The sequence below is a fragment of the Pygocentrus nattereri genome, chromosome 4 (assembly GCF_015220715.1).
Source record: "Pygocentrus nattereri isolate fPygNat1 chromosome 4, fPygNat1.pri, whole genome shotgun sequence".
Classification (NCBI taxonomy): Eukaryota; Metazoa; Chordata; class Actinopteri; order Characiformes; family Serrasalmidae; genus Pygocentrus; species Pygocentrus nattereri.
In genome coordinates this window covers 40673383-40690472 of record NC_051214.1, presented here as the reverse complement: position 1 = coordinate 40690472, position 17090 = coordinate 40673383, and the positions used below count along the sequence as shown (strand labels likewise).

The window sequence follows — 17090 nt, the reverse complement described above, 5'->3', positions numbered from 1 at the left end:
AGCGGAAACTAGGAAAAATGACGATGCCGAGGATCGCGCGTATGATGCAGACGCGCATATATATGACATACATGTATGAAATGTTCTCTCTCTCGTTCTCTCGTTCTCTCTCTCTCTCTCTCTCTCTCTCTCTCTCTCTCTCTCTCTCTCTCTCTCTCTCTCTCTCTCTCTCTTTCTTTCTTTCTTTCTTTCTTTCATTCTCTCTCTCCCTTTCTTTCTCTCTCTTTCTCTCTCTCTCTCTCTGTCTCTCTCTTTCTCTCTCTCTATATCTCTCTTTCTATCTCTCTCTCTCTCTCTTTCTCTCTCTCTTTCTCTCTCTATCTCTCTCTTTCTTTCTTTCTTTCTTTCTTTCTTTCATTCTCTCTCTCCCTTTCTTTCTCTCTCTTTCTCTCTCTCTCTCTCTCTCTCTCTCTTTCTTTCTTTCTCTCTTTCTCTCTCTCTCTCTCTCTCTCTCTCTCTCTTTCTCTCTTTCTTTCTTTTATTCTCTCTCTCCCTTTCTTTCTCCCTCTCTCTCTCTCTTTCTTTCTTTCTTTCTTTCTTTCTTTCTCTCTCTTTCTCTCTCTCTTTCTTTCTCTCTCTCTCTTTCTTTCTTTCTTTCATTCTCTCTCTCCCTTTCTTTCTCTCTTTATTTCTCTCTCTCTTTTTCTTTCTCTCTTTCTCTCTCTCTTTCTTTCTTTCTCTCTCTCTTTCTCTCTCCCTCTTTCTCTCTCTCTCTCTCTCTCTCTCTTTCTTTCTTTCTCTCTCTCTCTTTCTCTTTCTTTCTATCTCTTTCTTTCTATCTCTCTCTTTCTATCTCTCTCTTTTTCTTTCTTTCTTTCTTTCTTTCTTTCTTTCTCAGTCTCTTTCTTTCTCTGTCTCTTTCTTTCTCTCTCTGTCTTTCTTTCTTTCTTTCTCTCTATCTCTTTCTTTCTATCTCTCTTTCTCTCTCTTTCTCTCTCTTTCTTTCTTTCTTTGTCTCTTTCTTTCTCTCTCTCTCTTTTTTCTCTGTCTCTTTCTTTCTCTCTCTGTCTTTCTTTCTTTCTTTCTTTCTCTCTCTCTCTCTCTCTCTCTCTTTCTTTCTATCTCTCTCTTTCTTTCTCTCTCTTTCTCTCTTTCTTTCTTTCTTTCTTTCTTTCTCTCTCTCTCTTTTTCTTTCTCTCTCTCTCTCTCTCTCTCTCTCTCTCTCTCTCTATCTTTCTTTCTTTCTTTCTCTCTCTCCCTTTCTCTTTCTTTCTATCTCTTTCTTTCTATCTCTCTCTCTTTCTCTTTCTTTCTATCTCTCTCTCTATTTCTTTCTCTCTCTCTTTCTCTTTCTTTCTCTCTATCTCTTTCTTTCTATCTCTCTCTCTCTTTCTCTCTCTTTCTCTTTCTTTCTTTCTTTCTTTCTCTCTCTCTCTCTCTCTCTTTCTTTCTATCTCTTTCTTTCTCTCTCTTTCTCTCTTTCTTTCTTTCTTTCTTTCTTTCTTTCTCTCTCTCTCTCTGTTTTTCTTTCTCTCTCTCTCTCTCTCTTTCTTTCTTTCTTTCTTTCTCTCTCTCCCTTTCTCTTTCTTTCTATCTCTTTCTTTCTATCTCTCTCTCTATTTCTTTCTCTTTCTCTTTCTTTCTCTCTATCTCTTTCTCTCTCTCTCTCTCTCTCTCTCTCTTTCTCTCTCTCTCTCTCTCCCTCTCTCGTTTTCTTTGCTTTCTTTGCCTTTTTTATTCGTGATCACCATTTTCTAATTCGTTCTCGCGTGTTCTTTTAACCGTGGTCATATTTTATTTTGAACTGAATGTACGTTGTTTGTATTTTGATAACAAAATAGTGCTGTGAAGACGAGCTGCAGATTCCTCGTAAGGCCCCAGATCAGAATCAGGCCTGATGAGCATCTCTGATCATTATCTCATCAAAACCCGTCAGACAGTCTCGGGGAGCTGTCACTCCTGCGCAGGGCCGATGACACCACCTGTAGCTGCTACACTGATTTCGCGCTCGAATTAAAAAACGTGCGTTCCGTTTAAAATGAAACATGACAACTATTAAAACATAAAAAACATAAAACAGAAAAAAGAAATACAAAAACGTACCCACGAAGTAACGAAAACGTGAGAGCATTTAAAAGAAAATGAGGGAACGATTTAAGAAATCGTTACCAGGAATAAAAGAGAACGTGCCTGAGAAATGAAAAACGTTCGCTCGAATTCATTTTTTTAACCTCCGTCCCCTCCGGCGCTCCGTAAGAAATAGCTTCACTGGGAGAGCCAGATTTCTAAATCGAACAAAATGTGAGACCGGCTTTCTGTCTGCTTCTCATCTTTCCACACGGTGGCAGTATTGTACAGGTTTTAGAGGCCACAGTACTCAGTGCTAAGGGGAACTTAATATCAGTGGCAATATCAGTACCCCCCCCCCCCCCCCACGCCGAGGTCCACTTATGTTTGTGTGGTTGTGTGTACCAAAAACAGTCATAACAAAAAGTCCTGTCCTGTATTGTGCCTCATCCAAAAAAGCACTTTCAGCTGAAACACTCCTTAAAATTCCAGTGTGAATGGCAGAGCTAAACTGCTGTAGGCCGAATAGGCAGATATTTGTAAATGGGTTGGTTTTAGTGACTTCGCAAAAACAATGAATTCAAAACTGGCTTATTTTGCAGCTCAATTTATATAAATTGGCTGTATGGACCGGAGAGTGGAGGGTATGTTTTAAAGCATTCACAATGTTTCCATAAAAAAAAAACCAAGAAAAGTTGAGATTTTAATGAGAAGCGCTCTTTAAAACACAAAGCACTTGATCAAAGACTAGTGAGTTTTGCCTGCCTCTAAAATGTCCTCTGAGTTTTTTTATTTATTACATCATCCTACATCAGCAGGCAGAGAAAAATAATGTTAACCAATAACACTATGTTTCACTCCCCATCTCCAGCACCCGCATCACCCCTACTTATGACTGAGTGAAAATAGCTAAGAGTGCCTGATACCATGTTGAAGGAAAGCATGCTATGATTTCCAAAATTTAGGAATCTACTACACAGTAAACATTATATATTATAAACATTACAGTATATGTAGTACATATTTTACATATCCAGTGAAATATTTTCAACACCTCCACAAAACCAAACATGAATTAAGCTTCAGAAAACATCTATGTGTCTTTTTCCAAATCACTTTAAAATGTGTGGTTTCTTTTATTTTATTTAAATATACACTGTTTGTGAACTTAGAAAAGTAGCAATTTTCAGAAACAGCTGTGGGCAAAAGTGTGGGCACTGATAGCTAAATTATAGATTTTTTTTAAGTAAAAGAAATAATTTCAACCTCTGCAGTAAAACAGCCATTTTCTGCAAATGTGATTGAACAAAAATCAAATATTAATTGTGGCATGTGCAAAGAGATATCAAAACAATTTCCACTGTCTGAAATGTCATTAAGAAACGTCATTAAGAAACTGGATGTTAAGGCAAGCTTTAGAAAAGCTACAGCATTCATAGATTGAACTGCTAATATACAAATGCAATGCAAAACTCCCATATGACAGCAAAGAGCTTGCAGGAAGCTTTAGCTGTTGGTCCATCATTCTATTGTGTAGCATTTTGGCAGAAACATGATCTCCACAGAAGAGTCATCAGAGGAAAACTGAACTTCGACCTCATCACGGAAGTCAATGACTGAAGTATGCAAAATATTTATATAAGCCAGAGGCATTTTGGAAACAAATGCTTTGGACCAATAAAGCAGGACAACTGTGGTTTTATCAAATTAATCAAATATAAAGTAATTTTGAGATTTGAAAATATTTAGCTGTTGTAAGGATTGACTCAGAAAGGCAGGATACAGGTGCACAGCAAAACAGGTCATTAACACTAAATCCAGAAGGCAGAAGGGCAGCAAGAAGATCAAAAACAGGGCAGACAATGTTATCAAAGGCTAGACAAAATATCAGCATATAAAAAACACAGAAGACACATTCACAGTCACAAAAAAAGGCAAACTCAGAAACATGACAAGAAAAAGCAGAGACTTTGCAAAGACACTGAGGCTTTGCTCATGCTAAACAGCCCAGACTCTGATGACAGTCAGCTGTGTTTCAGATGTTGTGAGTAATCGGCAGGGCTGAGTCAGCCAGTGATCACCTTAGATCAAGATAATGTTTTTTTTGACCCATCTTGACTCTTGGACAAAGAAAATGTACAGAGCACTTAATGTGTTATGAGGACTGTGGCCAGGTTCAAAAAAGTATACAACAGAGGCCTAATCTGTTCCCTCCCTGCAAACAGTCCCAACTCCTTATTTAACCTCCTCCAGTATCTTAATTACTGTTCTATATTTGTGCCAATAGCATGTCAAGTGTTCAAAAGGCTTTTGACTTCTCTCCTCAAATGGTTCCAATTAACTCTCTGAGCAGAGCCTTCATGAGCCAGCCCTGTGTGAACTTTCCACTGTGTCAAAATTGGCCCTTCCCAGTCTTCCATTTGCTTTTTGTTTTAGTCTAGTATATGTGCTTTCTTTGTTTTGATTCCTTCCCAGTCCGGCCCCCTTGTTTTCTGACTCCACCCCTGATTGTTACCACCTGTGTTTTCCACCTGTGTCCTGTTATCCCTTGTTAGCCCACGTGTAATTAAGCCCTGTGTTTTTCCTAGTTGTTTGTTGGTCTTTGTTTTGTTTAAAGAGTATTGTTTGAATTCTGTGTTTGTTTTGTTATGTCTGTCCTGCCTGCTCTACATGTTGGCTCATTGGACTTGGACTGTCTTGACCATGACCCTGGGTTTGCCCCGAATAAATCTCACTAGTCTCTCCATATGCGTCCACCTCATCATCACTCCACCACAACTTTTCTTTTTCTGGGGAATCCATCCTTAAAAATATCAATGGTTTACATGTTGTAAACCTTTTCCCATGCCAAGGAGAAGACCATGAGGCCGAGATGCATGAAATCTGTCTGTCCACAGCAACCCAGTCTAACAACTGGGACACAGTTCTAGGACACAGGCTTTTATACTATGTGTATCCCTGCAGCTGCAGGTACCTCTGCTAAGGACTAAGTCAGGACTGTAGGCTGCTGTAAACACCAGTCATTACCAAGGGCAATGAATATTTTATTGTGTCAGGAAACACTTGCAGCCAGTAGCTGAAGTAGATATTTGCTAGCTACATGTTATGTTCTCACAAAAGAATATGGTCTAGAGCTGAGTGTGGGGACAGTAACATGTGTGGAGTAAATGTATGGGCACGGCTAGCCAGTGAAGTAACCAACAAGTGACTATACAGTCATCAAGTGTTTTTAATTCTAACGGTGTCAGAGAGCTGAACCAACCTGGGACAGAACATAGATGGCATCAAAAATAAGAAAATAATAAAAGGAGTTCCACTAGTCTAACAGAAACCAAACGGCTGACATCTAGCTAACTGCTACTCCAGGCTAAGCTTTAACAAAAATACAGGGTGTGGCACCCACCTCTAACATAGTGTGCCTAGACAGACCTCTGGCTCTGGTGAATTCTGTGATTTCAAAAAAAGGGAAAAGGACAAACACAGACACATTTTCTAAGTCGCTTATACCTTCGGGGGGTTGCGGGGGGAGCTAGAGCCTATCCCAGACGTCAATGGGTGGAAGGCAGGATACACCCTGGACAGGTCGCCAGTCCATCACAGTGAAAAGGAAATAATTAAAACTAAAAAAAACAAAAAAAACAAACTATAAATACGAACAGAAAAATAAAATGAACATATTTGTTTTATGAAATTGAATGACCATTATTGGAAACATTTAAGGCTTTCTATTTCTTTTTTACTGTGTTCTTTTATGTCCCTGGTTACATTAAGAAAAATTCATTGTATCATATCATTTAAAAGACTAAATTATTGTTTTTCTTTAATCTTCCATCAAAATGTTATTACTCTTGGCTGCCTCTAAACCATTTTCTGAGTGATTGTGTCACAGTGCACCAGCGGGCGGAGAAAAATGATATTAAACAATGACATCATGTTCACCTCCTCCTCCCAACACCGCAACTATCCTCAAGCAAAACACTAATCTAGGTCAGAGACCCCCTCCCTCCCATACAGTGTGTTAATCAGAAAATTATCACTGTATGGAAGGAAAATGTATTATCATTTCCAATTTGCATTGACTTAAGGATGTAAATGAAGTAATTCAGCGGGTGGTGATTGGAGCCAGATGCCTGAAGTGATGAATGCCTCTAGAAGTTCTCACACACGGAGCTATTACACAAAATGGAATATGCTGATTGACACCTCAGACATTGTTTTACAAATCGTACTTGTAAATCTATTCATGATGGAGAGATACATCTAGGGCATTGTAAGGAAAAATAGAAAGCATAGAAAACTTTTTCCTTTAATTTACCATTATTAACATGACATAAAAACTCAAAAGGTATGTGTTGGTCCACTGCCATATTGTGGACAGCAAATAAACTGATTTTTGCATTGTGGACATTGCAATCTCTGGCTCCAGTCACTGCCACTGATATCTGAGCCTTTAAGTTCCTCTCTAAAAGTTCCACTCTAAACTACTTTGTTTACATCCCATTACATCACATTGACCGAACATGCAGAAAAAAAGAGTGACATTTTTCTTCTCTTTCTTCCTCAGTTGTAATGACATGCTCTACATGACCATGTTCTATGTTCCACTTAATGAATCATTTCTTGCACAGTGGCTGTCTGCTAAAATCTCACTCTTAGTATGGCTGCTGTATATGGTGCTAAATAAATTTCACTTCACTTGCCAAATTTTAGGATTAATTGCATTAAGAGCTTAAACTCTTCCTGACAGGCTCTTGTTTTGGTTTTTCATGGACAGTAATAAGGCCAGACTATTTACCCCAGCTGGGGCTAGGCCAGTGCCAAAAATAGATAGTGTGCTGTAGCTTTAGCAGGATACCTGTCTTGGTGTTTGGGCTTGAATTAGCCTAGCATTAGGGGATGAATTGAATCATGTGTGAATTAGTTGAGAGCTTGGAATCCCATTAGTGACAAACTACCACTGCTAATGCTTTTGAGATCCTGCTAGATCATCCATATGGAAATCTGATATATGGCCATATACACATATGTCAAGCATATATCTCAAAAATGCAAACATGTTGTATTCATATGTATAATTATCAGTTCTTGGACATATATGCATACTATATGGGCCATGCATATATGTCTGATATATGCCTAATATATGGATCAAATTTATACTCTATGTCTGAGAGATATATCTGATACTTGGATCATGCATATATGTCTGAGTATGATTAATGCTTTTAAATGTACATGCTACAAATATGTTTACATTTGTTAATGTATCACTGAAATATATGTCCCATATTTGAAAATGGACAATTTCAAATGAGCTGATGTATAAATTCACATACATATGTGGCTGATCTAAGTTGGATACAAGTGGAATCCATATATGCTAATATATGTCATATATCAGATTTCTGTACAGGTCGAACTGACAAAGACTGTAACAGCAGCAACGCAGCATAGATGTTGTTCCTCTGTTAACATCTCTGATTCAACTTATATTTTAGTTTAGAGAAAACTGAGTTTTTTGTGCTGTGGAACTCATTTCCAAATAAAAACAGAGTATTGTCTCTCCAAGCCTTGTTCTCCAAAGTCACATTGTAAAATCTGACATTGTCTTTTCCTCGTAGGTTTAATGACATTAATAGCTGCAACCAGACCTCAGTCTAAATGGGCAGTCTGACTTAGAAGTCAGCCTTAACTAAATGGGAGTGGAAATGTAAGATGGTTCTTAGTTGACATAGATTTTTCAGTAGAACATAACCTCTGGTATTCTTTCATTTACCAGTGTGGACACCAGTTCACAAGCCTATGGCATCATAGCAAATCCAGACCCAAGAGCTTTATCCAGCTTATGGTCAATACGTCTTGAGCCTGCTGCCTGGCCCAGCTTAGTTTGTCAAATCGGCAAATCCTTCACCCCTCCCCTTTACTTTGTCTCCCTCATGAACAGAAAATCTAATTTATAGGACAAATTTTTGCTTTTCACTTTGATAGTTTTTGTACTGTTTGTATTGTATTGAGCTACTTGAACTACAGTTAGCTATACAAGCAAACTAGCAATACTTGCCAATTGCTCCTATCCTTGTAGAAATTATAAGCAACTTGTATATAATTTACATTTTAAAGCCACGCTTTTTACCAACTTCATGATGTTTTATGAAGCAACTTCAAATCAATCTCCTTTGACTGACCCCTGAATGGTAGAAAAAATATGTCAAGGACAGGTCTAGGCTCTGTGTCCTCAGTCTGACCCTTAAGACACATAAGATCTGTTCTCTTTATGTGTTTCTTAAATTCATCTCGTCATGTTTACACTGCTCTGCATCTTGTGACGTCAACAACAGACGTTCTGAAGAGAGGGAGCATCACTGCTGAGTAAGTAATCCTATTTGAGTCTGTCAACTTGGCTTCTGTCTTCTCTACTCTCTAGCATTCATCACTGCTCAGCTGGTCAAGAGAGAAAAGCATTTTCTTCTTTGAGCAAAAAAATATTGTTTTATTTATTTTTTACAGTATACATTTCAGATGAATTTCTTGCCTATCTCCATCCTACAGCAGGAGAGCACTGTGGATTACAGTATAGCATGTAGAAGGCTGAATACTGAGGCCAAGAACTCCTCATGGAAATACATAGACGGAATTACAACAACACTGAACAATGCAGCGTAGTAAGTGCCTAACATAATGGTGAGTAGCTCAGTTGCTCATTTTAATTTTTCAGGTCTTTGTATTTCAATTTGCAGTTTCTGATACATTAACACATAAGAAACCGACTAGTTAAAAAAAAACATGCACCATGTGATGCCTTAGCTTTTTAATAATACATCAGCAGGTTAACATTTGTTGTAGTTTGGTGTAGATCTGTGCTTCCGTATTTCACAACATTCCATATGATCTTCCACTGCTAACTAATGACATGGTGTTTACTATGGAGAGGAATATATGGCAGCATGTACACCAAAATGAAAAGCAATGCTTCGTCTTGCCCAGTTTGCTTAAAATCAGTGCACAAGGATTTGCATTTAAAAAAAAAAACTAATTGCTGAATGTCATAATTAAATACACTGCATGTAATCAAGGTGCAGCTGTGCTGTTTTTCACCATGCACTAATTCAAACATATATACACCTCGCTAAAATGCTATCGTAATGATGAAAAAAGTAAAAATGCAATGCACATATGAGACTGACACGCAGAAATTGAAAAGTAAAAGATCCATTACATTGTTGTATCAGTGTCTTATAATTTGTGATAATTTGTCAATAAAATGTTGAAATGCAGTAACAGGCAACATTTCGAAGAAATAATTTTACATAATTTTTAAAAAAAAAATACATCCATCAGGTTCATGGTCAGTCGTTGAGGGACAATTCTTCCTCAGGCAGTGGAGACCGGCTGGCCGTGGAACGGCAGCCCTGTGACACAGGTTGCTTTTAGCTGCTATCTGTGCTAATGAGCTCAGTTCTAAATCTGGCTCACGGCGCCTGATGACATCACATGTGCCTCTATTCTGTCCTCAGAGGGGTTCAGAGACTCTGCCTCACTTTTAATGAGAGCGCCACAGCTATATGACTGGATAATTCATAAATGAGGAAATGCTGTTATGCATATTTGACAAAATAAGTAGATACAGAATACAAATTCTGTTTTTCTTACCTTTTAAACACCACAGCAAAGGAAAAATAATCCAGCAAACAATGTACACACACAGACAGTGGATGATCAAATGTGTAGGCACATGCACAACATATGTCAATCAAAAGCCCTAACTTCAGTTCTGTCTAGCTCCACTATCTACTCTCTTTTCCTTGTATGGTCTTTTCAGTGTGTACTCTGTTATCTATCTTTATTTACAAATCTAATTTTAAAAAGTTGTGAAATGTGAAATGTAGATAAAAACAGAAAACCTTTATCCATAAGTCTACTATGCAATGTTTCACATTTCAACATATGCTCATTCTGAAACTGATGCCTACAACATGTTCCGTAAAAGTTGTGACAAGAGCAATTTAAGACCAAGAACATGATAAAACATTCAAAAAACAATCTAAACAGGTGATGCAATCAAGCTTGGACATAAAAGGTACATGAAAGGCTTCATTCTTCATTCCTTATTCATTCTTAAAATAGGTTGACTTTTATTCGTTTGCCCAAAATGCATCAGCAAAAAAAGATCCAAGTTTAAAAATAACTTTTCTCAGTTATTCCATTCTGATGGCATGGATTTTTGGTATTTTATTCTCGACAGTGCATAATAAAATCAAAGGAGTAAGGGAATCTGGAGAAATCGCTGTACATAAAGGGCAAGGCTTAAAACCACAACTGAGTGTTTATAACTTTGACCCCTCAGATGGCACTGCATCAAACAATGGCATAATTCTGTGATGGATATCACATCTTGGGCTCAGGAATGCTTTGACAAACCATTGTCAAAAAACAACATATGTCGCTTCATCTACAAATGAAAGTTAAGACTACATTATGCACAGTGGAATGTCAACAGCATTCAGGAATACAACCAATGAAAATGTCCAGATTTTTACCAGGATAAAGTTCAAAAGCCAGGGTCTATTACATAATAGACCCTGGAACATCTGAGAAGGCCCCATTAATGCTGTACACATTGTGAAGTAAGCAAGCAGCAAATAAAGTTTATTTACATAACGCTTTTTACAAGCTTTACAGCTTTAGCTTTACCGAAAAATTCGGGTCCAAGCCCCCATGAGCATCGCCAGGGGCAACAGTGTCAAGGAAAAACTACCTAAGAGTAAGAGGAAGAAACCTTGAGAGGAACCAAGACTCAAAAGGGGAACACATCCTCCTGTGGTCGACACCAGATAGCAGACAGTGAAGCAGCATATACCGTCTCGTAGATTATGTTTTTTTCAGGGACATCTGTGCTAATCACAACATGACAACACCAAATCACATTCTACACATGTTACAACAGCATGGCCACTTTATCAGAGAATGCAAGCATTGGGCTGGCTTTCCTGCAGTCCAGACCTGTCCTCCACTTAAAACAAATGTTATGTTCCACTTAAAACATAACATTTAAGGACCCAGTACAAACGCACAGCTGAAGACTTGTATGACTAAATAATGGCAAAAAATTGTTTTCAAAACTGGACCAATTTGTGTCTTCAGCCTCCAAGCAATTACTGAGTACAGACCATATTATATAGTAGTAAACATGCTTCCATGCCATCCTATTAGGACTGTGCTGCAGGTTTCAAATTTAACATGAGCAAATGTTTACACAAACAATGAGCCTCATTCATCAATATCTTCCTAAGTTCCATCCATCCATCCATCCATTATCTTCTGCTTCTCCGGGGTTCGGGTCGCGGGGGCAGCATCCTCAGCAATGAAGCCCAGACCTCCCTTTCCCCAGCCACTTCCACCAGCTCTCCAAGGGGGATTCCAAGGGAGGCGTCCAGGAGGCATCCTAACCAGATGCCCGAACCACCTCAGCTGGCTCCTCTCGACGTGAACAAGCAGCGGCTCTACTCCGAGTCCCTCCCGGATGACTGAACTTCTCACCCTATCTCTAAGGGAGAGTCCAGACACCCTGCGGAGGAAACTCATTTCGGCCGCTTGTATTCGCGATCTTATTCTTTCGGTCATTACCCAAAGCTCATGACCATAGGTGAGGGTGGGAACGTAGATCGACCGGTAAATCGAGAGCCTTGCCTTATGGCTCAGCTCTTTCTTTACCACAACAGACCGGTAAAGAGCCCGCATCACTGCTGACCCAGCACCAATCCGCCTGTCAATCTCCCGCTCCCTTGTACCATCACTCGTGAACAAGACCCCGAGATACTTGAACTCCTCCACTTGAGGCAAGAGCCTATCCCCGACCCAGAGAGGGCTCTCCACCCTTTTCCGCCTGAGAACCATGGTCTCGGATTTAGAGGTACTGATTCTCATCCCAGCCGCTTCACACTCGGCTGCAAACCGATCCAGCGAAAGCTGAAGTTCGCGGCCTGATGTCCCCAATAGGACCACATCATCTGCAAACAGCAGCGATGTGACTCTGAGGTCACCAAACCGGACACCCTCCATCCCTTGACTGCGCCTAGAAATTCTATCCATAAAAATTATGAATAGAATCGGTGACAAAGGGCAGCCCTGACGGAGTCCAACTCTCACTGGGAACGAGTCTGACTTACTGCCGGCTATGCGACCAAACTCCAGCTTTGTTTGTACAGGGCCTGAATGGCTCGTAGCAAAGAGCCATGTACCCCGTACTCCCGAAGCACCTCCCACAGAATACCCCGGGGAACACAGTCGAATGCCTTCTCCAGATCCACAAAGCACATGTGGACTGGTTGGGCAAACTCCCATGAACCCTCCAGAATCCTGGAGAGGGTGAAGAGTTGGTCCAGTGTTCCACGACCAGGGCGGAACCCGCACTGTTCCTCCTGGATCCGAGGTTCGACTATAAGCCGGACTCTCTTCTCCAGTACCCCTGCATAGACCTTGCCAGGGAGGCTGAGGAGTGTGATTCCCCTGTAGTTGGAACACACCCTCCGGTCCCCTTTTTTAAAAAGAGGCACCACCACCCCAGTCTGCCAATCCAGTGGCACCGCCCCCGATGTCCACGCAATGTTGAAAAGGCGTGTCAGCCAAGACAGCCCCACAACATCCAGAGCCTTGAGGAACTCAGGGCGGATCTCATCCATCCCTGGAGCCTTGCCACCAAGGAGCTTCTTAACTACCTTAGCGACTTCGGCCTCAGTAATGGACAAGCCTATTCCCATGTCCCCAGACTCAGCCTCCTCACCGGAGAACGTGTCGGTGGGATTGAGAAGGTCCTCAAAGTATTCCTTCCACCGCCCAATGACGTCTTCAGTCGAAGTCAGCAGCACACCATCTCCACTATATACAGTGCTAGTGGCACACTGCTTTCCCCTTCTGAGTCGCCTGACGGTTTGCCAGAATCTTTTCGGAGCCGACTTAAAGTCACTTTCCAAGGCCTCACCAAACTCCTCCCATACACGGGTTTTTGCCTTGGCGACAACTGAAGCCGCAGATCGCTTGGCCTGTCGATACCTGCCAGCTGCCTCTGGTGTCCCACAGGCCAACCATGCCCGGTAGGACTCCTTCTTCAGCTTGACGGCATCTCTCACCTGGGGTGTCCACCACCGGGTTCGATGATTACCGCCCCGACAGGCACCAACTACCTTACGGCCACAGCTACAGTCAGCCGCTTCAGCAATGGAGGAACGGAACATGGCCCATTCTGAGTCAATGTCCCCCACCTCCCCCGATATCTGGTCAAAGTTCTGACGGAGGTGTGAGTTGAAGATCAATCTGACAGGTTCTTCTGCTAGACGTTCCCAGCAAACCCTCACTATACGTTTGGGCTTGCCTGGTCTGACCGGCATCTTCCCCCACCACCTGATCCAACTCACCACCAGGTGGTGATCAGTTGACAGCTCAGCTCCTCTCTTTACCCGAGTGTCCAAAACACATGGCCGCAAGTCCGATGACACGACTACAAAGTCAATCATTGAACTGCGGCCTAGGGTGTCCTGGTGCCATGTGCACTTATGGACATCCTTGTGTTCAAACATGGTGTTCGTGATGGACAAACTGTGGTTTGCGCAGAAGTCCAAAAACTGAACACCACTCGGGTTCAGATCAGAGAGGCCATTCCTCCCAATCACACCCCTCCAGGTCTCACTGTCATTGCCCACGTGAGCGTTGAAGTCCCCCAGTAGGACAATAGAGTCTCCAGGAGGAGCACTTTCAAGCACCCTTCCCAAGGACTCTAAGAAGGCTGGGTACTCTGAACTGCTGTTCGGTGCATAAGCACAGACAACAGTCAGGACCCGTTCCCCAACCCGAAGGCGTAGGGAAGCTACCCTCTCGTCCACCGGAGAAAACCCCAACATACAGGCACCGAGTCGAGGGGCTATGAGAAAGCCCACACCTGCCCGCCGCCTCTCACCATGGGCAACTCCAGAAAAGAATAAAGTCCAGCCCCTCTCAAGGAGATTGGACCCAGAGCCCAAGCTGTGTGTTGAGGTGAGCCCGACTATATCTAGCCGGTATCTCTCAACCTCGCGCACCAACTCAGGCTCCTTCCCTGCCAGTGAGGTAACGTTCCAAGTTCCAAAAGCCAGTTTCAGCAACCGAGGATCAGAACGCCAAGGCCCACGCCTTCGGACACTGCCCGATCCACAACGCACCGAACCCCTACTACTGCCCCTCCCATTGGTGGTGGGTCGATGGGAGGGGGGACTCATGTAACTCCTTCGGGCTGGGCCCGGCCGGGCACCATGAGTAAATGCCCGGCCACCAGATGCTCGCTGGCGAGCCCCTCCCCCAGGCCTGGCTCCAGGGTGGGGCCCCGGTAACCCTGTTCCAGGCAGGGTACACAAGTCCAGTTTTTGTGTCTTCATAGGGGTTATTATGGATCACACTTTGTCTGACCTGTCACCTAGGACCAGTTTGCCATGGGAGACCCTACCAGGAGCTTTTGCTCCAGACAACATAGCTCCTAAGATCATTCAAGCACGCAAACCCCTCCACCACGATAAGGTGGTGATCCAAGGAGAGGATCTTCCTAAGATTATTCTTAAATTTATTCTTGAGAAAAAGTCTACATCAGATTCATGTCATGTTCTTAAAGAGCAGAATTGTTCACAGCTTTGTGCTCAGGAGTGTGGAGATTCCGTTCTTGTCCAAGAACAAATATCAAATAAGAAAACACTAGTGAATGTTGGTGAACAGTTGGTGAATGCCGCCCCAGCCTTTTTGGAATCGGGCTTATTTGTTGTTGACCAATTAATTAACATAGTCAACATTCAAGATTAAGCCATTTGTCACTTTCAGAAGAGTTGTTTCACAATTGTGATCCTGGCAGAAAACACAGTGAAAATATGAAAAATTGTTTGCCTCTGTAGTTTAATTATCGACCATATTTCTCTACATTTTCAGACATTTTAATTTAGAAATGGCTTGTATACTTATTTAAATCAGAGGAATCAGCCATGAGTTTTAAACAGAAACATGAAATATGTGTTAGCTTTCACTGCCTTATTGTAGTACCTAAGCATAACCAATGTAAGAGAACCTTAGTTCACTAAACTTCTATTTGTAATGTGTTTTCCTTCAGAATTATTTAATTGTTCTTGTCTGTCTTTTGCAGGTGTTTCCTCTCTCTCCTTTCTGAAAAAGAGATAGAATCACTTGTGATGGTGGGACCAGAAAGTTGCAATGGTAACTTTCCATGAGCCACATGACCTTCGCAAGATGCAGGTCCCAACCCATCTGAATGTGCCCCTGTCACCGGGACTGCGACGCAAAAAGCTGATGTGGCAGAATGCTGTAAAGCACATCATCAGCCAGAGGCAGCTGAGGGAGCAATACGTTGTGGAGCCAGCCCGCAAGATTTATGTCACCGATGCGTACATTGAGGAGATCAACTGCCAGATCCGCAATAAAGCATCCCGTGGCATAACCAAGCGACGGTCCTCCGTTGCCCGTATTCATCCATCATTTTTTGGAGAGCGCAGTAGCTCTGCCAGCACGCAGGCTGGGATCTCGGCTGACTACGCCAGTGACGCAGACTTTTTTGTGCGCTGGGGTCGCACCATTCATGGGGTGTATGTGCCAACATTGAGGCACACCTTCAAATCCCGAGACCTGGAGAAGCTCTACCATCGGCACTCTTCACATACCAGACGCACCTCACTAGTGGTCACCAACATTTTAGATGCCGCTGCCAAGCTTCACCTGTTGGTCCTGTACCTGGCACTGGTGCCAGATGGCTCAGACCTGCTGCATGGCTGCCTCACTGCTGTCTTCTTGGCCTTTGCTGTGGTGCTTTGTGTTCTTGTGCTCACTTGCAAACGTTCACATTCCCCAGAGTGGTTGCATTATGCTGGCATGGCCAGCTGGCTATCGCAGACCGCTCAGGTACTGGGTGGGCTCGGGTACGGTCTGGAGAATGACCCATCGTGGTACGTTTTGTTCACCCTGTTTGCCACGTACACTCTTCTCCCGTTGCCACTATTGTGGGCCATGGCAGCTGGCTCACTCACCTCCACACTAGACCTCATTGTAGAGACAGCACGGAACTTCAATGAAGTGGGACTGCTGAGAAAGGTGATGGATGAATGGATGGATGATTGGATGTATAATGTCAGGTTCTCTCTGGTAGAAATTCAGTCTGGGGATTTCAAGTGGTACAACTGGCAAAGAGGGTTAGGTCCTAAAACTGGTGCCTGAGCTTGAATCCCAGTGATCCATTGACTTGTTGCTCTCTGGTTGTCTCTGCTCTAAAGTTGTGGGCATTACTTAGATCAGTTGTTTTTAATCCAGTCTTCAGGGCCCCTTAGCTAGTCCACATTTTTATTCTGTTCCAGCTTCAAACACACCATAACAAAGTAATGATTTCCTGCAAAATGCTAATGATCTGGCTCAGATCTATAAGGAAAAAGAAGACACAAAAACATGGACAAGCTAGTCATCCCATAAGGACTGGACAAAACTCTGTGTAGTTGTTTAATTTTGTACACAAAATTAGGCAGTTTGTGAACTGCTCTAAATATGGGCCTCCTGTTGATTCTCTCCTGATTGTCTCCCACCCAGAGGAGCTCTACAGTAGATTTCTTGTCTTGTATGTCCCTTAGTTTTATTCTGATGTGTAAATATGCTGCCCCAACCCTCTGCTTAGTTACACAGCAGATAGTAATTTAAGAGTGACTTACACTGAAGAAAAGGATACATTCAGTCTGATTATTCCTTAGACTTTGCATTCTTCTCTGTATAGATTCTTGCAAAGACCTTGCTATACACAAGCATGAACACCGCAGGTCTTTTCATCCATTACCTGACGGACCGAGCACAGAGACAGGCCTTCCTTGAAACACGGCGCTGCATCCAGGGCCGCATGAAGCTGGAAACAGAAAACCAGAGACAGGTAAGGAAGCACACAGGGGTTGGAGTCGGTCCTGTGTTGGTATACATATGTATTGGCATACATAATATATACATCAACTCAGTGGCTGTGAGCATGTGTGTAAGAGAGTAAAGTAGTGATCAATAATAAGAGAGAGCGATAATCCTAAACATAA

The 17090-nt window shown here is 42.2% G+C and overlaps 1 protein-coding gene across 2 annotated transcripts in view; it reads left to right on the top strand.

The window, feature by feature from the left end:
- The first annotated feature begins 8442 nt into the window (after positions 1 to 8442).
- Positions 8443 to 17090, top strand: part of si:dkey-206f10.1 (adenylate cyclase type 8) — a 29927-nt gene continuing 21279 nt past the window's right edge. Inside the window, exons 1-3 of one of the 2 annotated variants that reach the window (XM_017692536.2) lie at positions 8443 to 8688; positions 15161 to 16119; positions 16787 to 16936. In XM_017692536.2, coding sequence (XP_017548025.1) covers positions 15229 to 16119; positions 16787 to 16936 — 1041 coding nt within the window. In that variant the 5' untranslated portion in view covers positions 8443 to 8688; positions 15161 to 15228. Of the gene's footprint in view, positions 8689 to 15160; positions 16120 to 16786; positions 16937 to 17090 lie in introns of those variants that run through there. The other variant, XM_017692537.2, reaches the window with a different exon arrangement.